Source organism: Pongo pygmaeus, chromosome 7, assembly GCF_028885625.2.
Source record: "Pongo pygmaeus isolate AG05252 chromosome 7, NHGRI_mPonPyg2-v2.0_pri, whole genome shotgun sequence".
Classification (NCBI taxonomy): domain Eukaryota; kingdom Metazoa; phylum Chordata; class Mammalia; order Primates; family Hominidae; genus Pongo; species Pongo pygmaeus.
In genome coordinates, this window is record NC_072380.2 from 59,436,629 (window position 1) to 59,463,536 (window position 26,908).

General features: G+C 41.2%; 1 protein-coding gene across 4 annotated transcripts in view; it reads right to left on the bottom strand.

Moving 5' to 3' along the window:
* The window catches only part of PRKDC (protein kinase, DNA-activated, catalytic subunit), a 181,498-nt gene that overhangs the window by 20,458 nt on the left and 134,132 nt on the right, over positions 1–26,908 (bottom strand). For all 4 annotated transcript variants that reach the window (XM_054498116.2, XM_054498114.2, XM_054498115.2 and 1 more), the window contains exons 66-74: positions 26,610–26,834; positions 25,292–25,400; positions 23,331–23,442; positions 13,068–13,257; positions 9,200–9,374; positions 6,700–6,893; positions 5,697–5,877; positions 4,716–4,876; positions 740–951 (exon numbers count right to left, since the gene is read on the bottom strand). In XM_054498116.2, the coding sequence (XP_054354091.2) occupies positions 740–951; positions 4,716–4,876; positions 5,697–5,877; positions 6,700–6,893; positions 9,200–9,374; positions 13,068–13,257; positions 23,331–23,442; positions 25,292–25,400; positions 26,610–26,834 (1,559 nt within the window). The remainder of the gene's footprint in view (positions 1–739; positions 952–4,715; positions 4,877–5,696; positions 5,878–6,699; positions 6,894–9,199; positions 9,375–13,067; positions 13,258–23,330; positions 23,443–25,291; positions 25,401–26,609; positions 26,835–26,908) is intronic.

Below are 26,908 nucleotides of genomic sequence, written 5' to 3' on the forward strand. Positions count from 1 at the left end.
GCTTAAACCTGGGAGGTGGAGGTTGCAGCTGAGACTGTACTGCACTAGGTGACAGCGCAATACTCCGTCTCAAAAAATAATAATAATAAATAAAGAAATAAAAATAAAAATAAATAAGTTTTAAAAAATTAAAAAAAAAAGATGCCGGCGCTTTTCTTCATCTTGTCGAAATCAATACATTCAAAATAATGAGGCAGATCTGCTCATAATTAAAATCAAACAAAGAAACAAAAAAAACCCCAAAACCTCATGATGGAGAATGTCACTAAAACACTACACAGTTTGTGTACAAAGCATCCCTGAAATAGTTGAGCACTATTGCTCACTCATCATTGGTCTCAACTCATAAATCCATTTAAGAGTGGACAGGATGACACTTGAGGCCATCTACTGAGTCCTAATTAAAAGGAAGAGTCGTTCTGCGTATTTTAAATTACAGGACAATTTCAGGAGCTGATTTCAAAAATCATCTCATCTAGTCTATCCCAAGCAATCATGACCATATGAGCAGAATGTTTTGTTAGCAGTGTAAGATGAAAGTATTTTAAAAAGGAGATACATCCTATAACAAGTAACATACCCAGAATAGATATATTCAACAAAGCGACGGCTAAGATTATTCTTCAATGACAACTCTAATTAATTTGAAAACAAATGTAAGTGTCCACGTGTGTGCTTTAACCACATTTTTATAACCTATAGTATTTGATCAACCTATTATTTCTGTAATATTACCTACCTTGCCACAAACTCCTTATTCTTATGACCAGTAGAAGTATCCTTGAAGGAATAGCTTTCGCTGCTTATGATGAAGGGATAAACAATAGCCTGCGGGTAGTTATCAGTGATTTCTTCCACAGAGTGCTGAACAGCAACGGCTTGGTCTTTGTCCAGTAAAGCCACCATGTGGCTGATCCAGCCAATGAACTGCCAGCAGGGAATGGAAGAGATCTAAAACAGAGAGCTGAAACTTAATGCTGAGTAAAACATCTCACATCATCTGTTATAAAAGTAACATATATCCAAAATAAAGAAAACTCAGAAGTATAAAACACAAGTACAAAACAAGTCTTCCATCCCCCAGCTCTCTTCTGCTGCGGCAACCACTGGACTCTCCCAGGTACTTTCTGTGCAGGAGAACAGTCTTTTGTTACAAGAATGGAATCACACGAGACAGCTGCTGCTGGTTGTTCTTAGACAGATGTATAGAAAAATCTTCTACTTCATTCCTCCTGGCAGCTGTGTAGTATTCCATGTTGTTTACTGCTCTATAATGAATATTTTAATTTTTTATCACAGGTAATGCTGCAGTAGACATCCCTGTACACATAACTTTATTATTTATTTTTTTGAGATGGAGTCGCGCTCTGTCGCCAGGCTGGAGTGCAGTGGCATGATCTTGGCTCACTGCAACCTCCGCCTCCTGGGTTCAAGCGATCCTCCTGCCTCAGACTTCTGAGTAGCTGGGACTACAGATGCGCCACCATGCCCAGCTAATTTTTATATTTTTAGTAGAGATGGGGGTTTCACCATGTTGGCCAGGATGGTCTCAATCTCTTGACCTCATGACCTGCCCACCTCGGCCTCCCAAAGTGCTGGGATTACAGGCGTGAGCCACCGTGCCTGGCCAACTCTTTTTTTTTTTTTTTTTCTTGAGACAGAGTCTCATTGTCACCCAGACTGGAGCGCAGTGGTGTGATCTCAACTCACTACAAACTCCGCCTCCCAGGTTCACGCCATTCTCCTGCCTCAGCCTCCCAGGTAGCTGGGACTACAGGCGCCTGCCACCACGCCCAGCTAATTTTCTGTATTTTTAGTAGAGATGGGGTTTCACCATGTAAGCCAGGATGGTCTCGATCTCGTGACCTCGTGATCCGCCCACCTCGGCCTCCCAAAGGGCTGGGATTACAGGCGTGAGCCACCGCACCCGGCCTTTTTTTTTTTTAATTTCTTTCTTTTGAGATGGAGTCTCACTGTATCACTCAGGCTGGAATACTGTGGTGTGATCTCAGCTTACTGCAACCTTTGCCTTCTGGGTTTTAGCAATTCTTTCTACCTCAGCCTTCTGAGTAGCTGGGATTACAGACACTCGTCACCACACCCGGCTAATTTTTGTACTTTTAGTAGAGACAAGGTTTCGCCACGTTGGCCAGGCTGGTCTTGAACTCCTGACCTCAGGTGATCCACCCACTTCGGCCTCCCAAAGTGCTGGGATTACAGGCATGAGCCACCGTGCCTGGTCCCCTGTACACATAACTCTTTGTGCTATATACCTGTAGGATAAATTCCTACAACTAAAATTACAGTGTCAACTTTAAAAATTGTTTAATAAACATTGGTATGGAATTTTTTTTTTTTTTTTTTTTTTTTTATGAGACAGAGTCTCGCTGTGTTGCCCAGGCTGGAGTGCAGTGGCGCCATCTCAGCTCACTGCAATCTCCACCTCCTGGGTTCAAGTGATTCTCCTGCTTCAGCTTCCCGAGTAGCTGGGACTACAGGCATGTGCCATCATGTCCAGCTAATTTTTGTATTTTTAGTAGAGACAGGGTTCCACCGTGTTGGCCAGGATGGTCTCAATCTCCTGACCTCGTGATCTGCCCACCTCGGCCTCCCAAAGTGCTGGGATTACAGGCATGAGCCGCGGTAAAGAATTTTTCAAATTTTCATTTCTGAAAGTATTAGACTGACTACTTTCCAAAGTCTTTACCAACACTGCACATAATCAACTTTTAAAATCACTGTCGAGCCGAGATCACGCCACTGCACTCCAGCCTGGGTGACAGCGAGACTCCGTCACCAAAAAAAAAAAAAATAAAAATAAATAAATAAATAAATAAATAAAAATAAAAATAAAAAAATCACTGTCAATCTGAGAAGTGAAAAACGTCTAATTTAAATTTTCACCTTACATTATTAGTGAGGCTGTATATTCCATGTTTATTTGCCTTACATCCTTTAATCACGCATGCATTTCCTCTCACCATTTTCTACTGGTCTATTGTGACCATTTATTTTGTAGATTGCCGACGTCAGCTTTTTGTTTCTTATATGTGTTGCAAACATTTTTCTTCTTTTTTTTTTTTGTATTTGTTTTTTTTGAGACACAGTCTTGCTCTATCATCCAGGTTAGAGTGCAGTGGCGCCATCTCGGCTCACTGCAACCTCCACCTCCCAGGTTCAAGTGATTCCCCTGCCTCAGCCTCCTGAGTAGCTGGGTTTACAGGTGCTCGCCACCACAGCTTTTTGTTTCTTTAGTAGGGTTTCACCGTGTTGGCCAGGCTGGTCTCGAACTGCTGACCTCGTGATCCGCCCGCCTCAGCCTCCCAAAGTGGTGAGATTATAGGCGTGAGCCACTGCGCCTGGCTTTTTATTTTTTTAACTTTGTATACGGTATTTTCTTTTTCTGTATAGAAGTCAAACTATTTTCCTTCATGGATTCTGGTTTTTGTCTCTTCATTCCAAGACCATTTAAAAAAATGTGTTCACATTTTCCTCTGATACTTTTAAGGTGTCCTTCTGAAGATAAAACCTGATGTGTCTGGAATGCTAGCGTGAGGCTTGAGTATGGGCAAGCTTCCTGAGTGCATGTGTGAGCTGAGGACAGCATGGCGTGTGAGGAAGGATCAGTCTACACAGCTCATGTAAGCTCACGAGAGAGGCTACCGGCTTCACTGCACGTGTCTACTGGGTGTTTTGACAACGCAGAGTGAATACTTCATGTCCTCACAAATTCAAATGCTGTTTTTATCATGTATAAGTATTATATTATATTAGAAAAAAACAAAATCATAATGAAGTTATTTGCTCACTTATCTTGAAGAAAAACACATACATGTTGCATTTCTGAATTTACCTTAACCTGTTTAATACCTACTGAGAAAGTCTACTATTCAGAATGCAGAAAAAGGTGGAGGGAGTGGTTAGGGCCCTATAAGTCAAACTGGGTCCCCGCAGCCCAGAGATCAACATTATTTAAAAACTCACCATGCAAAGCTAATAGAGAACAAACCATGTAACCCTTTTTGAACTATTAAATTTTCAACTCAAAGCTTGGCCCTATCTTCCGGTTACACGTCTATAAAAGTCAACTATGAAGCCTTTCAGAGGCCCTACACTTTGCAAATGAAGTCAGTGGAGCCCTCCTGCACACAGACAGAGCCCAAAGGACAGAAGTACAGCTGGCAGTGCAGCCCTTGGTGGGGCCAAGGGGCAGGTCATGTGGAAGGGTGCAGGTTCCTCCCATGTCCATACACTGACCTCTCATTCATGCTCCCAGACCCCTCTGGACACTGTGCTGCTGGCAGATGCTGTGCTCCTGGGAGGTGGGATGCAAGCTGAACCTTGCTCACTCCCTCTGGGCTAAATGACAGGTGAGCACTGGGCACAGCAAATGTGACTGGCCACAGCCTCATCTGCAGGGGCAACAAGCTTCCCACACAAGATCCCGTTACCATCCCACACACCCCGCCTCCATCTCTCTGGGTCCTTGTTCAGACACAGTGTTTTTATCAACACCCACAGAGGAAAATGGGTAAATGCGAAAACTCATTTTTGCAGCTTTAGATTACCTATGTCCTCAGAATGTAGCAGAATTCACAGCTGGCTGGGAAAAGCTATAATACATGCACTGCACACACTAATGCGTTTGGATATAAATAAGCGTATCTTTAAGTTCAGTGAAGTTCCTTACCGCCAAGTAGAATAAAGACACCAACCTCTTTTGTCATGAGGCTCAAAGTCTCCTCTGGATACCGTTCTATAATCTGAAGTAATCTAGGAAACTTCAATCTGGCTTCATTGGAATTTAATTTTAAAGCTTTCAACATTTTCTCCACCACAAGTGCTGGATATGCCTGCAGTTCTGCAGAATCAATAACTATCAAGGACACCAAAGAAAAAAGCAATGGTCAATATATCCAATTATCCATAAACTATGACCTTAAATGCTAACATTTTCCCTTTTTGGCTTGTATTTTGTAGTGTCATTGTTCTCTTCTTAACTACCACTTTACACCAACAAACACCAGGTACAGTTTTGTATCTATCCTGGAGCCAAATCCTTCCATTAGAATGCCCATTCTGCACGAAGCACAGTTTGAATCCTGGGCTGGGAACATAAGGGGCAGCTGGTGGTTATTGAATTTATTCCAGGAGCATGAAGCAGGCCACACGAGCCAGTAATATTGAAGCTGCAAGCAAAATATCAAAGTAGAAATTAAACAAATGGAAACAGAGGACCACTTGACTCCATTTAAATGTAGGTCTTGTTGCTTAGAGAGGCCATTGTCTCTCTCTCTCTCTCTCTTTTTTTTTGAGATGGAGTCTCGCTCTGTCACCCAGGCTGGTGTGCAGTAGTCGATATCGGCTCACTGCAACCTCTGCCTCCTGGGTTCAAGCGATTCTCCTGCCCCAGCCTCCTGAGTAGCTGGGACTACAGGCATGGGCCACCACACCCAGCTAATTTTTTTGTATTCTTAGTAGAGTTGGGGTTTCACCACGTTGGCCAGGCTGGTCTTGAACTCCTGGCCTCAAGTGATCCACTGCGCCCGGTTGCCATTGTCTCTTAAAAAGACAATAGGACTTTCAAAATATTTGTAATTTGAAAACAAACAAATAGGAGACCAAAGGTATGTACAAAATTCATAAGACTTTATGCTGACATAATGGAACACTAGCTTTTTAATTTTGCAATTCACCTGATGCATTCTCTTCCTCCTTGCGCAGCTGTTGGTCACAGAAATCTGCCAGCGTCATGTAAGCATCAATCACCCCAGCTGCAGGCCCACAGCTCCAGGAGGGAGGCTGGGCTTCCTCCTCAGCTGCCTGCACAGCCTCAGAGAGGTGCTGGAATGCTCTCTGGTACAGACCCGCGATCACCTGGAATTCACAGAGACCTCAACCCATGAGCATGACTGAAGCTTTCTTAAAGAACTCTGCTTTCCATTTGTGACTCATGACACATAAATGGATCAACAGCTCCAAAATAACACTGAAGCTATGGAACTGGAAAGACAAGAGTCCGCCCTGGCTGTGAAGGAGCAAGCAATTCCAGTAAGATCCTCAGCACGTAACAACCAGCCAAACAAAAATGCAAGCCCAGCGCGGGCCAGATGGCGCACAAGCAACACAGAGCTGGGTCTGGTCAGTGGAGTGCGTGGCTGTCGGGAATATAAGAGGGAGATGGAAGTTGGCTCCTGCACTCAGTGTCCTGCACAGACGCTGGTAGCATCATGGAAGGAGAAGACAAGGCCCCACGACTGAGGTGAGGCAGGACATAGTGAATGAGAAGGAAGCAGGTAACTATTGAAAAAAACAAAATAATCGGCAAGAAGCTAAACAAAGCAGGCACTAAATAAAAATGCAGAAAAGGCTTATTTGTTCCATAAGCTGGTGGGACGTCTGAATGGTGATGGGTGGGGAAATTTAATTAACAAAAGTCATAAAAGAACTGCCTACAGTTCTTTTAATTCAAAAAAATTTAACATTCATGATTTTTAATATTAAAAAATTTGTGTCATTCAAATAAATAGGAAGCACAGAGTATGTCAATTTTCCACATAAGAAAATTGGCTGTGCATAACTGTCAAATATATTTTAAAAACACAAAGCAACACCCTTATTATTACTTTCCTATAGCCTGAACACTGCACATTGAAGACATACATAGCACACTAGCGTAAAACATTCCTCCAGTATTACCTTCTCTGAATCCTCTGAACTGGATCCAGAAAGCTCTAAGATTCTTCTAGCCTTGTCCTCCTCGATTTCAGCAAGACAGGCTGGCTCAATGCTGAGAGCATTCGCTATGATCCTGTAAGTTGTACCCAAGAGAATGTTCTGGTCACGGAAAGCCAGAATATTTTTGCTTAAGTAGCTTGACACGTTGTTCTCATCTGTCGGATTAAAAAAACAAACAAAACAAAAAAAACATTGTGTGTGTGTGTGGAATTAAAAAGAAGAAATTCATTGTCTACAAAAGTTTTCTTTTCTTTTGTTTTTGGGATAGGGTCTTGCTCTGTTACCCAGGCTGGAGTGCAACGACACGATTTTGGCTCACTGCAACCTCTGCCTACCAGGCTCAAGTGATCCTCCCACCTCAACCTCCCAATTAGCTGGGACTAAAGGCTTACACCACCATGCCTGGCTATTTTTTGTATTTTTGGTAGAGATGGGGTTTCGCCATGTTGCCCAGGCTGGTCTCGAACTCCTGAGCTCTAGCAATCTGCCCACCTTGGCCTCCCAAAGTGCTGAGATTACAAGTGTGAGCCAACGTGCTTGGCCTAAAACTTGTTTTCTATTAAGAAATTAATAAGAATAAATGTTGAAAGTATAAGAAACTGACTTCAAATACTGACTAGGGAATTTCTTGAACTCACATATTCATGAAAAATGTTCTTTGTTAGAACTAACTGTATCAAAGCCCACAGAGGCTAAGCAATTGAAACTTTATGAATTAACTTTTTATTCAAGTATCATCATTCTGCAATTTTTCAAAGCACCTAATTCTGTTATAAAGAATAGGAAATGGGTACCAATATGTTTCTACATATATTAATAATCCAGAGTAGATCTTTAAATTGGCACTGTGGCCCATAGCTAATGAAGCAACAGGCACTGCTGCATTTAAAGTTCTAGTTCTGCTCTGACTGTGTGGTTCTGGGCAAGGAGCTGAACCAACGCTGGTTAAGTCTGCAGTGTCCAGAGGTGCAATAACAGTGTTGAAACTAGAAGGCCTGATCAACCACATGCCCTCCTTGCCCATGATCTGACAGTTCTCTGCCAGAGTTATCTCACATACAGGATCACAACTACTGGCCCTGCTTATCATGCAAGGCTGTTACGAACTACAACCATACCCTGTGTATTATATGGGTATATGGATACTAATAGTAACATCAGCAAACTCCTCCTCCTCCCCTCAAAAAAGCCCATATAATTATTTAGCAATCATCAGGATAATTTTCTTCTTCTTCTTCTTCTTTTTTTAGAAACAGGGTCTCACTATGTTGCCCAGGTCAGAATACAGTGGCTACTCACACAGGCACAATCATGGCTCATTGCAGCCTCGAACTCCTGATCTCAAGCCATCCTCCTGCCTCAGGCTCTCCAGTAGCTGGGACTACGGGTGCGTGCCACCACATCCAACTAGGATGATCTTCTGCTCTTGGGATCAGCGTACAAAGAGTGCTTCTCCTCTAGACACCTTTATTGAGGCTGATGCTTAAGAGCTGGTCTGGGAACCCAGCTGGATCATGCCTGATCAGAATGCTAGCACACACCCTCAGACACAGGGCAACAGAATGGGGGACCAGACCCAAACCTGCCCAAGAAAGCTTTCTTCCTTTAATGTAGTCTTAAAGACTAAACTATTTTGGGAGGAAATGGCTTTTTTTTTTTTGAGACGGAGTTTTGCTCATCACCCAGGCTGGAGTGCAGTGGAATGATTTTGGCTCACTGCAACCTCCACTTCCCAGGTTCATTCTCCTGCCTCAGCCTCCAGAGCAGCTTCGAATACAGGCGCTTGCCACCACGCCCGGCTAGTTTTTGTAATTTTTTTTTCTTTTTGAGATGGAGTCTTGCTCTGTCATCTGGGGTGGAGTGCAGTGGCGTGATCTCAGTTCACTGCAAGCTCTACCTCCCAGGTTCACGCCATTCTCCTGACTCAGCCTCCCGAGTAGCTGGGACTACAGGTGCCCGCCACCATGCCTGGTTAATTTTTTTGTATTTTAAGTGGAGACAGGGTTTCACTGTGTTAGCCAGGATGGTCTCGATCTCCTGACCTCATGATCCACCTGCCTCAGCCTCCCAAAGTGCTGGGATTACAGGCGTGAGCCACCATGCCCGGTCTAGTTTTTGTATTTTTAGTAGAGATGGGGTTTCACCACATTGGCCAGGATGTTCTCAATCTCCTGACCTCGTGATCCACCCACCTCGGCCACCCAAATTGCTCGGATTACAGGCGTGAGCCACTGCGCCCAGGCTGAAATGGCTTTTCATGTTTGTTTACATCTTATATGCAAACACAAAGTTTCAAAATAATTAAACTATCATTCTCTGGCTCACTTTGCTATATTCACTAAAATTACTGCAAAGATTTACCTCCCAAATGTCAGATGATGCAGCACAAAGAAGAAGAAGATACACAAGACAATATAACACAGCCCTTTAAGATATATGTGGATAAATGCGGTCAACTTACCCAACAAAGAGACTGTTTTCAGCACAGTGAGCACCTGCTCAGAGCAGCCCTGGGACCGGCTCCGGCAGTGGCTCAGGCGGCAGTAGCTCTGCACCCAGCTCACCAGCCAATCGTCTCTGGTTTTTGACTCTTTATGCAGCTCCTTCAGTAGTTTCATGGCAAGTGAGAAATTGTTCTGTATTAATACAAGAAAAAGAGAGAAGGTGGTATGATGATACACAAGTGACAGAAGTTTCTAATTGGCCTGCTTCCCCCTTTGCACGAAACAATCCACCTTAGAGTAGCGAATCCATTTCTTTAGCTTCAATTATGTCTCTAAATTTATCACTGGGATATAATTCATATTTAAAGAGTACAATTCAGGCCAGGTTTAGTGGCTCAGGCCTGTAATCCCAGCACTTTGGAAGGCCAAAGAGGGAGGATTACCTGAGTCTAGGAATTTGAAACCAGACTAGGCAACATGGTGAGACCCCGTCTTTAAAAAAATTAAAAAATTAGCCAGCACCATGGCACGTGCCAGCTACTCTGGCACCAGTGTCCAGAGTAGTCCCAGCTACTCTGGACACTAAGGTAGTAGGATCACTTGAACCTGTGAGGTTGAGGCTGCAGTAAGCTGCTGTGTACTCCAGCCTGGGCAACAGATCAAGTCTGAAAGAAAAAAAAAAAAAATTCCGGGAGGCGGGGGTGCAGGGTGTGTAATTCAGTATTTTTTAGTATATTTACGAAGTTGTACAACCACCACCCCTAATTCCAGAACATTTTCATTACCCCAAAAAGAAATTCACTATCTGTTCAGAGTCGCTACCCAGCCATTGGCAACCATAAATTCCCTTCCTGTCTCTATGGATTTGCCTACACCAGACATTCTGTAACAATGGTATCAGAAAATAAGTGGTGATTTTGTGTCTGGCATCTTTTACTTAGCATGATGTTTTCTAGGTTCATGCATGTTGCAGCACCTGTCAGCACTTCTTTCCTCATGGCTGAATAATACTCCACTGCACAGACATGCCACCTTTTTTTTTTTTTTTTTTTTTTTTTTTTTGAGATGGGAGTTTCACTCTTATTGCCCAGGCTGGAGTGCAATGGTGCAATCTCGGCTCACTGCAACCTGTGCCTCCCAGGTTCAAACAATTCTCCTGCCTCAGTCTCCCAAGTACCTGGGATTACAGGAGTGTGCTACCACATCTGGCTAATTTTTGTATTTTTAGTAGAGACGGAGTTTCGCCATGTTGGCCAGACTGATCTCAAACTCCTGACGTCAAGTGATCCACCTGCCTTGGCCTCTCAAAGTGCTGGAATTACAGGCCTGAGCCACTGCACCTGGCTGGACATGCCACATCTTATTTGGGTTGTTTCCACCTTCCCAGCTATTTTGAATAATACTCTTGTGAACATTTGTGTATGAATTTCCATGTGAGCTTAAGCTTTTGTTTTTCATGGGTCTGGGAGTGGAACTGTCGGGTCATATGGTAACTCTAGGTTCAACTGTTTTGTTTTTTTTTTTTTTTGAGGCAAAGTTTTGCTCTTGTCACCAGGCTGGAGCACAGTGACACAATCTTGGCTCTCTGCAACCTCCACCTCTCAGGTTCAAGCGATTCTCCTGCCTCAGCCTCCCGACTAGCTGGGATTACAGGCACGTGCCACCACGTCCGGCTCATTTTTGTATTTTTAGTAGAGACGGGGTTTCACCATGTTGGTCAGGCTGGTCTTGAACCCCTGACCTCAGGTGATCCATCTGTCTCGGCCTCCCAAAGTGCTGGGATTACAAGCATGAGCCATCGCGCCTGGCCTCAACATTTTTTTTTTTTTAAGTATAGTCAAGTGAAGCATCAGAAGCGGAGAATCAACAAAGAAATCTTAAATGGTTGTGATCAATTAGTTGTAAAAACCACTGCACTTGGACCAGCCTCTATGTTTAACTTTTTGAGGAAATGCCAGACTGTTTTCCACAGCAGATGCACCATTTTACATTCCCACCAGCAGTGCAGAAGGGTTCCAGTTTCCCCCAACTTCTCCAAGGTTTGTTATCTGTGTATTCGCTTCCAGCCATCTGAGTGGGTGTGAAGTGGTCTCTCCTTGTGGATTTGATTTGCATTTCCCTCAAGCCTAGTGATACTGAGCATCTTTGCATGAGCTGGTTGGCCATTTACCTATCTTCTTTGGAGAAATGTCTATTCAAACACTTCATGCCCATTTCTTAATTAGGTTGTTTGACTCTTTGTTGTTCAGTTGTGAAGCATTCTTTATGCATTCTGGATTCTAGACCCTTATCAGATATGTGATCAGGAAATAGTTTCTTCCATTACATGAGTTGTCTTTATACATTCTTCAGCTTCTCAGGTAAGGCACGACAGTTTTAATTCTGAATACAATTGACCCATTTTTTATTTAGTTCCTTATATGGATGTCTTTTTAAATCTACACCTCTAATTCTCTCTCAAGCTTCAAAAGACATTTTCATCAGACTTTGGTCTTCCTAATTACTGCCCTTTCAACCACCCAGGCTAGAAATCCGAGTTGTTCCCAGCCAGACACTCTCATCACTCCTGTCACCTCGGATTCTCCTGGATCTCCTTACAGAGCACCTCCCTTGCCCTGCTCACTCCCACCCCACTCCCCTAATGTGGAGCTTCCTGGTCTTTCTCTGCCTTTGCTTTCACCAGAGCTGTCAATCTCCCACACAGCTTACAACTGGCCAGCATGCATGGAACCTTCAATGGCCTCCTGATCCCTGCAAGGATGCAGTCTCCTGCCCTCTGCAAACCTAGTGCCATCCCATGTCCAAATCCTTCCATGCCCATAATGCCTACCCTAAATCACATCCCCCTTCCCCAGACACCTCCCTGTCCAAGGCAGAAGCTCTTCTCTTCCCTGCGCCCTCCAGGCTTTGCTGACATCTCTCTTTTTTGCCCACCAGTGCTGTTGTCATCATGTGTGCAGCCTCCACTCTCATTAGACAGTAACAATGGCAGGGAACATGTCTTTCCCCTCATCATGCCAGACAGTTTCCTAACTACACTGGGGTCCTCTCCCCATGACCCCAACTCCCTCACCACTAAGTCCTTCAGTTCGGATCGCCCCTTCTGGCCACACCCTGCTCTTCTCTCATCCAGTTCCTGCTCTTCCTGCCTCTAATTGGATTTTATGTTATTTGCAATATAAAAATTCTTACTTGATATTACACTCATCCAAAGAAAAATGTATAAATGAGCATTTAAAGCTACAAAAAAGAAGTATTATTTCTACTAGAATATCATCCTTTGCCTTGCAATAGCAATTGATATAGGGTCATTAACATAGCAAGCTTCTGTAGTATGTTTAAAGATTATATACATTTAAATAGATTACATGCAATTTTTAAGCAATGTATACTTAATATCAAGAAGGGGTCCTAGTATTAAATGATAATTCCTACAAAGTAAACCTAAAAATAATTTGTAACTAACTGGTAAGGATTCATTTTGTTAAAGATCAAACTTGACATTTGGTTTATCTCCTTTTCAAATAACAGATAACAATCATTTTGAAATGATTAACCAGGAATATAAAACTCTAGAGGCTTTCTGGAGAGTGTTGAATAAGTGCTCCTTCAAGTTTCCTTTTTCTCTGAGACAGGCTCTCATTCTGTTGCCCAAGCTGGTCTCTAACTTCTGGGCTCAAGTGATCCACCCGCCTTGGCCTCTCAAAATGCTGAAATTACAGGTGTGAGCCACTGCACCCAGCCAAGTTTACTTATAAAGAGAGAAAAAAAATGACACTTACCAATTATTTTAAGGTTCAGACTCTAAAGAAAAGCTAAAATTAGAGAAAAGCCAATTTGGCAAAATCCTGTGACACAGTAGGGAGGACAGACACGAGTACCCACCTGCTTCCGGGCACTGTCTATCATCATCATTTTCATGGAAAACTTGCAACTCCTGATCAGGGAGCTGATATCTTCTTCCTGCTCTTGCACTTCCATCCTGTCACTGGAGTCTCCATCTTGATCCACATTCATACTATTATCTTCTGGAAGAGGGGTAAGCTTCTCCTCTATTTTGCTGAGAAAGAAACATCTACACAAAGAAAAATGAGACAATGTCACAGACTCAGGAATAGGAAGCTGCTGGATAGCAATTACAGGCAGAAATTCTATACCTTAGTAAATGTTTGTTCTTTTTTTTTTTGAGATGGAGTCTCACTCTGTTGCCCAGGTTGGAGTGCAGTGGCACGATCTAGGCTCACTGCATGCTCTGCCTCCCGGGTTCACGTCATTCTCCTGCCTCAGCCTCCTGAGTAGCTGGGACTACAGGCGCCTGCCACCACACCCGGCTAATTTTTTGTATTTTTAGTAGAGATGGGGTTTCACTGTGTTAGCCAGGATGGTCTCGATCTCCTGATCTCGTTATCTGGCCACCTCGGCCTCCCAAAGTGCTAGGATTACAGGCGTGAGCCACCGCACCCGGCCTACTTTTTTTTTTTTTTTTTGAGATGGAGTCTCATTCTGTCACCCAGGCTGGAGTGCAGTGGCACGATCTCGACTTACTGCAACCTCCACCTCCCGGGTTCAAGCGATTCTCCTGCCTCAGCCTCCTCAGTAGCTGGGACTACAGGCGTGCACCACCACACCCAGATAATTTTTGTATTTTTAGTAGAGACGGGGTTTCACCATGTTGGCCAGGCTGGTCTTGAACTCCTGACCCTCAGGTGATCCACCTGCCTTGGCCTCCCAAAGTGCTGGGATTACAGGAGTCAGCTATCATGTCTGGCCTAAATTTTATCTTTTGATGAATGGGTAACATACCCTGTGTTGAGCCATTTTGCTCCTTATATGTCCCAACTTAAGGTGATAAATATGTAACAGTAAACAGTTCATAATCACTGAAAATTTTCTTTTTTCTTTTTTTTTTTGAGACAGGGTCTTGCTCTGTTGCACTCCAACATGGGTTGGAGTGTAGTGGTGCAATCACAGCTCACTGCAGTCTCGACCTCCTAAGCTCACACAATCCTCTTCCCTCAGCCTCCCAAACAGCGAGGGTTGGTTACAGGTGCATGCTACAACATTAAGCTAAGTTTTACATTTTTTTTGTAGAAACGGGGGCTTGCTATGTTGCCAGGCTGGTCTCGAACTCCTGGGCTCAAGGAATCCTTCTAAAGGCTGGGATTACAGATATGAGCCACCATGCCCAGCCATGAAAATTTAAAAGATAAGTCTAGGTTGCTATTAAATTACTATTATTTTAGAGACAGGCCTCACTATATTGCCCAGGCTGTAGTGCAGTAGTTATTCACAGATGTAATCATAGCACACTACAGCCTTGAATTCCTGGGCTCAAGCAATCCTCCTGCCTCAGCCTCCCAAGAAGCTGAAACAATAGGCGTGTACCACCATGCCCAACTTCAAAATTCTTTTTATTTGAATCATAATTTACATGTATGATTCTGTCCAAGTAATTTTATTTCTATTAATATTAGTAACACTGACAAAGGGCCCTAATATACAAAGCTCATACCTGATCAACAATCATGTAAATTTCTGTTGTTTTTCCAGGAACTGATTACCAATTTCTTAGAAACAGTATGGCCAGGGAGTTCGAGAACACCCTACGCAACACAGTGATACCTCATCTCGACAAAAAATGTAAAAATTAGCTGGGCATGGTGGTGTGAGCCTGTATTCCCAGCTACTCAGGAGGATCGCCTGAGCTCAGGAGTTTGAGGCTGCAGTGAGCTATGATTGTACCACTGCACTCCAGCCTGGGTGGCACAGCAAGACCCTGTGTGTGGAAAGAAAGAAAGGAAAGAAGAAAAGGAAAGGAAAAAGAGGAAAAAAGGATAGGAAAGGAAAGGGGAGGGGAGGGGAGGGGAAGGGAGGGGAAGGGAGGGGAGGGGAGGGGAGGGGAGAAGGAAACACTGTAGGAAGATAAACCATCATGCTTCACATCTCTTTTTCCTTTTCCCTCTTTTTTTTGTCACTCCCAAGATACAACCCTTGCTGGCCATTTCCTGTTCTCACCACACTGCTCTGGGCTCCTCATCCCCACACCAACCACAGTGCTGGCTCATTCCCCAAAGCTGCCACTGATTTTAAGCTTTCAGTTTTTAATCCCAAAAATAAATACAAGTGGGTACTGGATTAACATTTCAATAAATAATGAATGACTGGATCCATAAATGTCTCCTACCAGTGTGAATAAAATGCCTGGGATCTCAGGAAAGGGAGGTGGGAACGTCCACAGAATGAGACAGACTTCCTTGGGCTGTGAAGGGTGCATGCAATTTTAGGAGTGAAGTTGACAAGGGAGTCTCAGACAGAGGGAAGAAATTAAAGGCAGAGAAGAGTTACACTGCGTGACATGTTCTCACATCAAATCAGGGAGAATAAACCAAGAAGAGAACCATCTTTTCTAAAAACAAGAGTCTGGATCTGGTATGGCACTGTGAGCCCCTTGTGGCCTATCCTCTGCTGACAACAACTAGAAACTGGATAAAATACAACTCCCCAAGAACTCTGGGTGAATAAAAGATGGCAGACTGTATGTATGTGCAGGGAAATCAAAACTGGGAGGGTCTGCTATTGGGATAAGCTTCCTGTTTCCTCTCTTGTCTTATTCTCTTTTGCCCCTGTGGAGTGTGGTGGCAATGTGACTGAGATCCTTAAGGCAAGCCTGCTGCATTCTACCCAGGGGAACAGGAAAAGGAGCCCAGGCAGACAGGGGCTACAGGGAGAATCCTGGAGGGGAGAGAACCAGAGAAAAATCCTCTAGTTCTGCACATGAACCCACCAGGCTCAGGCTGCCCTGAAGTGTGCATGTGCAGACAGACTCTAAACAGCACAGGTTTGGATAGGAACTGAGGTTTCAACCAACAAAAGGAAAGACAGAGCCTACTATCTAAACAGATCGCCAGCTAGAGAATTATAAGCCAGCATCTACACAAGAGAATCCAGTAGTCCCCCTTATCTTACCTGCAGTTTTGCTTTCCCTGGCTTCAGTTACTGGAGATATAGTGCAATAAGATATTTTGAGAGAGACAGACCCCACTCACATAACTTTTATTATAGTATACTGTTTGAATTATTCTATTATTGTTATTGCTGTTACTCTTACTGTGCCTAATTTATAAATTAAGCTTTATCATATGTGTGTATGTATAGGAAAAAACAGTATACATAAGGTTTGGTATTATCCATGGTTTCAGGATTCCACTGGGGATCTTTGAACTCCTACAGGTAAGAAGGGACTATTATATTCACAAGTTACATTCAAAAATTAACCGATAAAAAGAATCAGGAGAATGTATCCATCTCAACAGAAAACAGATGCCAACTCTATGCTGACCCATATGCTGGAATGATCATATAACGACCTTAAAGCAGCTATGTTAACTACACTCCAGGAAGTCAAGAAAAAAACACATGCAATAAATGAAAAGGTGCGTATCTTAGCAGAAAAAGAGAAAATATTTTTTAATAAACCAAATGGAAAGTTTACAACTGGAAAATACAATACCTAAGACAAAACAGTCACTAGACGGACTTACTAGAAGAACAAGTAAGACAAAAGAAAATAACAGTAAGATTGAAGACAAATCAATAGAAATGATCTAATCTGATGAATAAACAACAAAAAAAGACTGAATAAAAATGAACAGAGTCAGGGACCTATGGAATAATGTCAAAAGGCATGATGTATGTGTAACTGCATTCCCACAAACAGACCAAGAGAAATTTGGACAAAAAGCATTTGAAGAAACACAATGACTGAAAACTCCCCAAATTTGGTGACAAAAAGGTACAGATTCAAGAAGGTCAGTGAACTTCAGATGGGATAAATTCAAAGAGAACCAGGCCTAGACACATCATAATCAAACGCTGACAACCAATGATAAAGAAAAAAAATCTTGAAAGCAGCCAGAAAAATATGACACATTACATATGGGCCACAACAGTGGGAATAACGAGGACATTATCTTCAGAGACACAGCAGCCAAAAGATACTACAAGGGGCAGGGAGAATCTACCCAGATTATACATTCTGAGAAAGTGTCCTTTAGGAATGACAGAGAAATAAAGATATCTTCAGAGAAGGAAAAAAACTAACAAGAGTTCATCACAAGTAGACCTGCATTACAAGAATTGCTAAACGAAGATTTTTAGGCTAAAGGAAAACGACACAAGAGAAAAACTTGGGTCTTAGGAATAAATGATGAGTACAGTGTGGTAAGTGTAATAAAGGACACATACTTATGTTCTAAAGAATATGTGAGGAAAACCACATATGTTCTTTAGAATATGTATGACTGTTGAAAGTACAGTATTATCTAGTGGTGTTTTCATTATATGTTACTTCACAGATTAAACACACATGAAATCCATCCACACACACATCAATATATCATTACTTCATAACGATAAAAGGAGTATTTTGGCAGGGCACGGTGGTTCACACCTGTAATCCCAGCACTTTGGAAGGCCGAGGTGGGTGGATCACCTGAGGTCAGGAGTTCAAGACCAGCCTGACCAACATGGCGAAACCCTGTCTCTACTAAAAATACAAAATTAGCTGGGTGTGGTGGCACATGCCTGTAAACCCAGCTACTCGGGAGGCTGAGGCAGGAGAATGGCTTGAACCTGGGTGGTGCAGGTTGCAGTGAGCCAAGATCATGCCACTGCACTCCAGCCTGGGCAAAAAGAGCAAAATTCCATCTCAAAAAAAAGTATTTCCACCATGGCATGTATATACCTATGTAACAAACCTGCACATTCTGCACATGTGTCCCAGAACTTAATGTATAATAAAAATAATTTCATTAGGAAGACAGCAGTTATCTATGTGTATGTGCCTAATAACAGAATCAAAATACAGTACGTAAAAATACACAGAATTAAAGTGAGAAATAGACAATTCTACAATCATAGGAGATTTTGACATCCTTATCTCAGCAGTGATGGAACTACACAAACAAGCAGTAAAGACATGGAAGATCTGAAAAGTATCCCTGACTACCTTGATCTCATTGAAATTTATAAAACCTGATACCCAGGAACTGCAGAATATACAAAAATTTTCAAGTTTACATGGGTATTTACTAAAATAGACCATACGTTGGCACATAAAAGAAGTCTCAATAAAATTTAAAAGGAGCAAAACCATACAGAGGGTGTTTTCTGACCACAGTAGAATTTAGAAATCAGTAAGATAGCCAGAAAATCCAGGTATTTGGAAATTAAAACACTTAAATATTTAATAGATCAAGTCACATGAGAGTTAGAAAAATATGTTGAACTGAATGGCATACCAAAATTTGCAGAATGCGGCTAAAGCAGTACTTTAGAGGGATACAAATAACTTTAAATGCTTATATTAGAAGGAAGAAAAGGTAAAATCAACAGTTTCCACCTAAAGAAACTAGAAAAAGAAAAGCAAATATAAAGTAAGAGGAAAAGAAAAAAATAGTAAAGACGATACTAGAAATCAAATAGAAAACAATAAAGACAATAAAGAAAATTAACAAAGTCAAAAACTGGTCCTTTGAAAAAGCAAAACTGACACAAACCTTTACCCAGATGAATCAAGTGTTAAAAAAGAGAACACAAATAACCAATATCTGGAATGAAAAAGGGGGTTCCCGCCACAGATACTACAAATAATAAAAAGGATGAGAATAATGTGAACATTACACCAATAATTTGATGACTTTGATGAAATGGACAAATTTACTTTAAAAAACAAATAAGGCAGAAATTTAAAAAGAAAATGGACAAAGTGAAAAATACAATTTAACAAAAATGACACAAAAATAGAATTTTATTTATTTATTTATTTATTTATTTAGAGACGGAATCTTGCTCTGTCTCCCAGGCTGGAATGCAATGGCACAATCTCTGATCACTGCAACCTCCACCTCCTGGGTTCAAGTGATTCTCCTGCCTCAGCCTCCTGAGTAGCTGGGACTACAGGTGCCCACCACCACATCCAGCTAATTTTTGTATTTTTAGTAGAGGCAGGGCTTCACCATATTGGCCAGGCTGGTCTCCAACTCCTGACCTCAAATGATCCACCCACTTCAGCCTCCTAAAGTGCTGGGATTACAGGCATGAGCCACCATGCCCAGCCAGAAATAGAAAGTTTAAATTCTCTATCAGTATCAACTAAGGAAATTATATACACTATCAAAAATCTTCCCCAAGGGAAAATCCATGCCCAAATAGGATAGGTTTCACTGGTAAATCCTATCAAATATTCAAGTATGAAATAATGAGGATCTTCTATAATTTTTTTTTCCTTTGGAGACAGAGTTTTGCTCTTGTTGCCCAGGCTGGAGTGCAATGGTATGATCTTGCCTCACTGCAACCTCTGCCTCCCGGGTTCAAGCGATTCTCCTGCCTCAGCCTCCGAGTAGCTAGGATTACAGGCATGTGCCACCATGCTCGGCTAATTTTATATTTTTAGTAGAGACGGGTTTTGTCTATGTTTGTCAGGCTGGTCTTGAACTCCTGACCTCAGGTGATCCGCCCACCTCAGCCTCCCAAAGTGCTGGAATTAGAGGCGTGAGCCACCATGCCTGGCCATAAACTTTTTTTAAAATAGAGAAGGGAACATACCTTACTCATCTTATGAGGCCATGATAACCCTAATACCAAAACCTGATGAAGATGATACAAAAAAGAAAATTACACACCAATATCCCACTTGGATGTAGATGCTAAAATCCTTAAGGGATCATCATGACCATATTGGGTTTACCCTAAGAATGCAAGATTGGCTTCAAATTTGAAAAGCATCAAAGTAATACTTCATAAACACAATAAAGGAGAAAAACAATATGATTAAGCTGTTGCAGAAAAAGTGTTTGATAAAATTCAACACTCATTCACGATAAAACAAAACTCTCAGAAAACCAGGAATAGAAGGGAATTTCCTCAATCTGATAAAAGGCATTTACAAAAAAATTATTTTTTAAAGCTGAGTGAGTGAACTGTCTTCTCTAACATCAAGAATAAAACTAAGATGCTCATTTTTACACATATATTCAAGATTGTACTTGAGGTCCTCATGGTTTTAACGAAGCAGGAAAATGAAATAAATGGCATAAAGTTCAGAAAGAAAGAAAAGTGACTCTATCGGCAGATGATATGATAGAAAATCCCAGAGAATCTGCAAAACAAGAACTAAAACTACCACGTTAGCAAAGATACAAAGTTAATATATAAAAAGCAATTACATTAGCAGCAAATAATTGGAAAATAATACAATTTAAAAAATAAATCCATTTATAACAGTGCCAAAAAACACAAAATACTTAGGAATAAATCACAAAAGACATCCAAGATCTCCATACTGAAAAAATACAAATCACTGAAATTAAAGATACCTAAAATAACAGAGATATGCCATATTAATGAACTTGATAACTCTATATTGTTAAGATAGCAACTCCCCCAAATTAAACTATAGTCAATACAGTCCCAATCAAAATCTCAGCAGTTTTTCTTTATACAAATTGACAAGCAGACCCTAAAATGTAAACAGAAATGCAAATCAACTAAATTAAAGTAGTTTTCATAAAGAAAGTTGAGCCAGGTGCCATGGTTCATGCCTGTAATCCCAGCACATTGGGAGGCTGAGGCGGGTGTGTTGCTTGAGTCCAGGAGTTACATACCATCCTGGGCAACATAGTGAAACCCTGTCTCCACAAAAAAAGACAAAAAAATTAGCCAGGCATGGTGGTGCATGCCTGTGGTCCCAGCTACTTGAGAGGCTGAAGTGGGAGGACTGCTTAAACCTGGGAGGCTGAGACTGCAATGAGCCATGATCGGGTGACAGAGTAAGACCCTGTCTCAAAAAAAGAAAAGTTCGAGAACTCATCCTGTCTGACTTCAACACGTACTATAAAGTGATATAAATGAAGACAGTTTGCTATTGTGAAAAAAACACAAAGCAAGGGCTACAATAGAGCATCCAGAAATAGACCCACACATACGTGGTCAATTGAGTTACAAAAAAATTGCCAAGGCGACTCAATTATGAAAGACTTTTGAACAAATGGGGCTAGATAGATATCTATATGGAAAAAGTAAACACCTACCCCTACCTCACACCATTTACAAAAATTTTCTTCCAATGCATCAGAGACCTCAATGTAAGACCTAAAACCATGACATTTCTAAAAGAAAACAGGAGAAGACAGGTAAGATGAGCCTGATTTGTCAGCTTAAAGGGGAGCTGCTGGCCAAATCTGAGATAATTGAACACAAAATAAATAAGGACAGTAGTAGGTTATATCCCACTAAATAAAATTTGAATCTGAGTCTTTATTGATAATCTTTAAAAAGTAAATAAGTAAGTAAACAGAAGGGAGGGTGCCTGCTTACAATAAGATGTAGACTAATATAAATGAATGGTAGAGTTAGAAATTATTATTTTGCAATCATTATTGTCAACACTGGTTTGGGCCAGGAGTCATCCACAAACGCGAAATACAGAGGGATAAGTCTTCGGAGAAGCAGGACATTTGTATGTCTCAAAGCAGCTCCCACATTTATTTGTTAGTTGCAAAACAAAAACAAAAAAATCGCATTATACAGTGGAGAGACCAAATAATCAAAATTATTATCACCAGGCTGGGCATGGTAGGTAATGCCTGTAATCCCGGTACTTTGGGAGGCCAAGGCTCACTTGAGGATCACTTGAGGTCAGGAGTTCAAGACCAGCTTGGCCAACATAGTGAAACCCCATCTCTACTAAAAATACAAAATTTAGCCAGGCATGGTAGTGCGTGCCAGTAATCTCAGCTACTTGGGGAGTTGAGGCAGGAGAATCGCTTGAACCCGGGAGGTGGAGGTTGCAGTGAGCTGAGATTGTGCCACCACACTCCAGCCTGGGCAAAAAGACTCTGTATCCAAAAAAAAAAAAAAAAAAAATATCACCAGTAAAAGGCAGATGGACACTGTGCCCCACGTGTGATTTGCTAGCCTGAAAAGTATTCTGGCCAGAGACAGATCACCTGAGTCCCACCATGAGGAAACATAAGACAAACCCAAACAGAGGAACATTCCTCAAAAGTGGCAGTATTAGGATACACAAAGCCTTTCAGGAGACTAAAAAGACACATCAAATAAATGCAGTCCATCATTCTGTACTGATCTTGTCGAAGAGGTAGAGAAAATGCCACAAAGGACATTACTGGGACAATTGACAAAACTGAAATTGGGCTGTAGAGGAAAAATAAAAGCACCGAGGTTCATCACTGAACAGTAGTTATATAAAAAAAAAAATTCTTTTTCTTAAGAAATGAACACTGATCTATAACGAGGCAAAGGGATGTATCCAGCTTACGCTCACAACTGGTTCCGAAAATAAATAATATGTAGGGTCTGGTAGAAAAGGAAAAAATACAAATACTACCATGGAAAAATGTTTAAAATGTTATTTAAAAAATCAGTGAATCTGGGTTAAAGCACCCAGGAGAGTACTACTTTTCTTGCAACTTTTCCATAAGAACTCATCTCAAAATGAAAAGTTAAAAAGAGAAAAAAGTAGTAGTGGAGGAAATAATGGGAGAATGACACTTGGGGTCAGAGTCCTTAAGTCCTATTTCCTACGCACATTTGTGTGCAATAAACCTCTCTGATTTTATTACATGGTTAGTACCCGCCCTATGGATTCCACAGGGTAGTTACAGGATGGGAGATGAGGACATGAAAATGACCTGAGACCTGGGAAAGTGACACATGACTGTGTAATGGAGTTGGGAGGTAGGAGGCAAGAATGTCAAAAATCCTAGTTATAAAAAATAGGATAATAAAAATCATTATGTAGTCGTCTTCTTTGTTGTCATCTAACTACTTAACATTCCGTTGTGAGAGGAGCAAATGCACACTGACCCTGTCTCCCTTCCTAGAGGTGCAGGTTCAGGATCAGCCACCAGCACCTCCCGACAGCAGCGTCCCCACAGGGCAAGCGGGAAAGAGGACACGCAGACACAGAGAGCTCTATCGGAACTACTTACATGGGAAACAGGAAGGATGGAAAACAGCTGCACTAGGCTCAAATCCCACATTTCTCTAAACCATGGTTTGGAAGAAAAACCGTTCCAATAATTTCAAAAAACAATCCACATTTGACTTAAAGGGACCACGTCTTACCGATTTGTGATGATGTCATCCCAGATGTTCATTGGGTCCATTTTAGCATCTGGATATCTGTTTGTCCAGGTGTTCAGAAGTCTCTTAAGGGGAACTTGAGATGATAAATTGCCTAAAAATAGTATTAGAGGGTGACTATACCCACAGCTCAATTATAAGACCAAATGACAAAGGTCATTATCAGTAAATAGAAAATTCAAACTTCCTGCCCAAATCACAAAAAAGTCCTTTCTTTCACAAAAGGAACACAAAGTTACCATACTAAATTTAATATATTCTGACACTTAAACTCAATTGCTTAAGGACAGAGAATAAAGATGGAGAAATAAACATGCACAAATTCTTTTTACATTTATTACAGGTCTACAGTCCATCTGTAATATCAAATCTAAAAAGCATTGATAACTAAAAGATTTTCATAGGGTTGCAGCAAATTTTCTTGGCAAAAAAAATCTGATCTTCATTGGTATAGGGCTACTTAGTCTTTGTTTATGGCATCAATGTGAATATTCATAACTTAAGCTGGAGAGTTATAGAATACTGCCCTAGTCCCTGGCATGTACACAGGTAATATTTCTAGTGTCCAAAACATTCTGGCCTCAAGGGTCTCAGAAAAGAGATTCATAATAATCTTCACAAAACTGAAAATTCACATTGTTAATGTGTTTTTCTTTCTGTTGGGGGAAAACAGCAGTCAAGAACACAAGCTTAGATGAGACAGTCCTGGGTTCAAAATTAAAATCTTTTACTTATTAGCTTAGGCAAGTCGTTCAATCTCTATAAGCCTCTAAAAAATGAGGAGAAAAAAATCCATCTCATAAAGTTGTTATTAAGACTAGGTAATATTGGCCAGGTGCGGTGGCTCACGCCTGTACCCCAACACTTTGGGAGGCTGAGGTGGGCGGATCACGAGGTCAGGAGATCGAGACCATCCTGGCTAACATGGTGAAACCCCATCTCTACTAAAAATACAAAAAATTAGCCAGGCGTGGTGGCGGGCGCCTATAGTCCCAGCTACTCAGGAGGCTGAGGCAGGAGAATGGCGTGAACCCGGGAGGCGGAGCTTGCAGTGAGCCGAGATCCCGCCACTGCACTTCAGCCTGGGAGACAGAGCGAGACTCCGTCTCAAAAAAAAACCAAACCAAACAAAACAAAAAAAACCAAAAAGACTAGGTAATATTGATAAAGAGATTAACATAGCTCATGAAAGTAGAATGCACTTAATAAATGATACATCATTAATATGTACTTAAAAAATAATTTTCCAAAATTAAAATAGAAAATAACTAGGTAGATATAAATATCAGTTTTTATCAGTATTCTGAAAGCATCTTTTGTAATTACTTTTAATTATTTAGGACAAAAATGAAATTCAGATTAACAAATAAAACATTTTACCTTTGCAAAGACGTACTCTTCCCCTGAGATTCTTGGGTGGCCTCCCACAGGCACTGGGATAGAACCCACTCATCAGCGATACAAAGGTCTTCTTGATGTGGGCCCTGCTGCCTGCAGCCTTCCTGCCCTCCCTTCAAGCCAGGGCGCCCAGGGCCCTCAGCGTGCACGTCAGGGGCACCACAGCTTTCTGTCTGCAAGCCCCTGCCTCTTCCCCACTGCTCAGGACCCTTCTCCAGGAGTCCTGCACCCTCTCAGGCCAGGGTGGGCCCCACCATCCTTGTGGGCAGGTATCCTCTGGAGTCACCCCGCTACTCCAAAAGCTTCATTAAGGTAAGTAAGCAACATGTTTTCTTTCACTTTGCAGCCCTGATGCCTAGAACTCTGCATGACCGTTTTAAACATTTATTTCAATGATCTGAAAATATATATTTGTAGGGGAAATTTGATGGAGTTTCCAACCCATACACTAAGAAACATGCACTTTCACTAAGCAGAAAATAATTTAGATGCTAAAACTCTTCCATAATTAGAAATGAAAAAAAATGACAGATGAAAAAAATTACCTTGTTTGCTTATAAAGCCGATGAACTCCTGAATTTCTGTTAAAGCCTGTACAGACTGCAATTTGGTGAGTCTACTTTGGTGTAAGAGGACATCAATACTAGAATAATTCTTAAAAAAAAAAAAAAAAAAAAGGCATTTACAAATGCCGTGTTATAAATCAAGCTGTGACTTTAAGTTTTTAACAGTACTCTAAATCACGAAATGTAGCAATTATTCTATAAATATGCCTCAGAATGGTTAATAATTAGGTCACAGACACAGTTAACAAACAGTTTAAATTAAAAAAAAATTTTAAGGTTTCAATCACATTTTGGCTCAATGAAATCAATAAAACTGACATCACCAGGCTATCACTTCCTCGACTTGCCACCAAGTTTTAACAATCCTAACATCCTATAATGTAAAACTGCTGACTACAGAAGCCAATTCTTTTTTTGATAAACTTCGAGTGCTAATCAACTTCAAACATATTAAATAAAAATGAAAACAATGAATGAATATGCTTCTATGCTAAATGTCACTAACCTATACTAAATGTTATTAATAAACTTTATACAAGACATTCACTTACAAACAAACAACTGTCAGGAAAAGATTCGCAGAAAAGCAAAAAGGAAAGAAAGAGTGGCAGCAAACAATCAGGGAAGATCAACCCCCGCTCTTCTCCACAAAGCAACTAAACTTCCATTCCACTACCCCAAATAGAAAAGTCTACTCTTGGCCAGGAGCGCTGGCTCACGTCTGTAATCCCAGCACTTCGGGAGACTGAGGCAGGTGAATCACCTGACATCAGGAGTTTAAGACCAGCCTGGCCAACATGGTGAAACCTCGTCTCTACTAAAAATACTAAAATTAGCCGAGGGCCTGTAATCCCAGCTACCCGGGAGGCTGAGGCAGGAGAATCACTTGAACCAGATTGCACCATTGCACTCCACTGTCTAGGCGACAAAAGAGAAACTTGGTCTCAAAAAAAAAAAAAAAACAAAAACAACAAAAAAAAAACACCCTACTCTCAAGTGTTCTTTAAGATTATGAGGAAGGTAACAAAAGGGAAAAAAATGAAACCTTTCTAAAACAGAAAAAAAAGATTAAAAAGGCATTAAGATAAAGGACAGAATGAAGAGCATTATTGGAAGAACAGAAAGAAGGAAATAGGTGGTATGAAAATAGTACTTGAAAATTTTTGTTGATTTTTTTCAGGAGTTTAATGAGTTTTAAAAATATCCTAAAAATAGTATATTTCAGACAGATCCACATTATAATGTATATATACACACTATATATATACAAACATATATATATAATATATAGTATTACCTGCATAAAACTCTGAATGCCATTTTGAATGTAATATTTGGCTCTGTCAACATCATCTTGCAGGAGGTAAAGCAGACTCAGCTCTTGACTGTAATGAAGCTCTAGAATCGCCTTCTGGAGCTCCCCGTGCATAGCTTTGTCAATAAATGTCAGCAGGGACTGGTCAGCCTCTCCCTGGAGCAGCAGCTTCAGCTTGCTGCGGATCATGTAAGGTAGATATGTCTCCTAAGGAACATAAAAATATACTTGCAACTACAGAAAGCCAATTTGAGTAGGTCTAATTATTTTATTTCTATTAT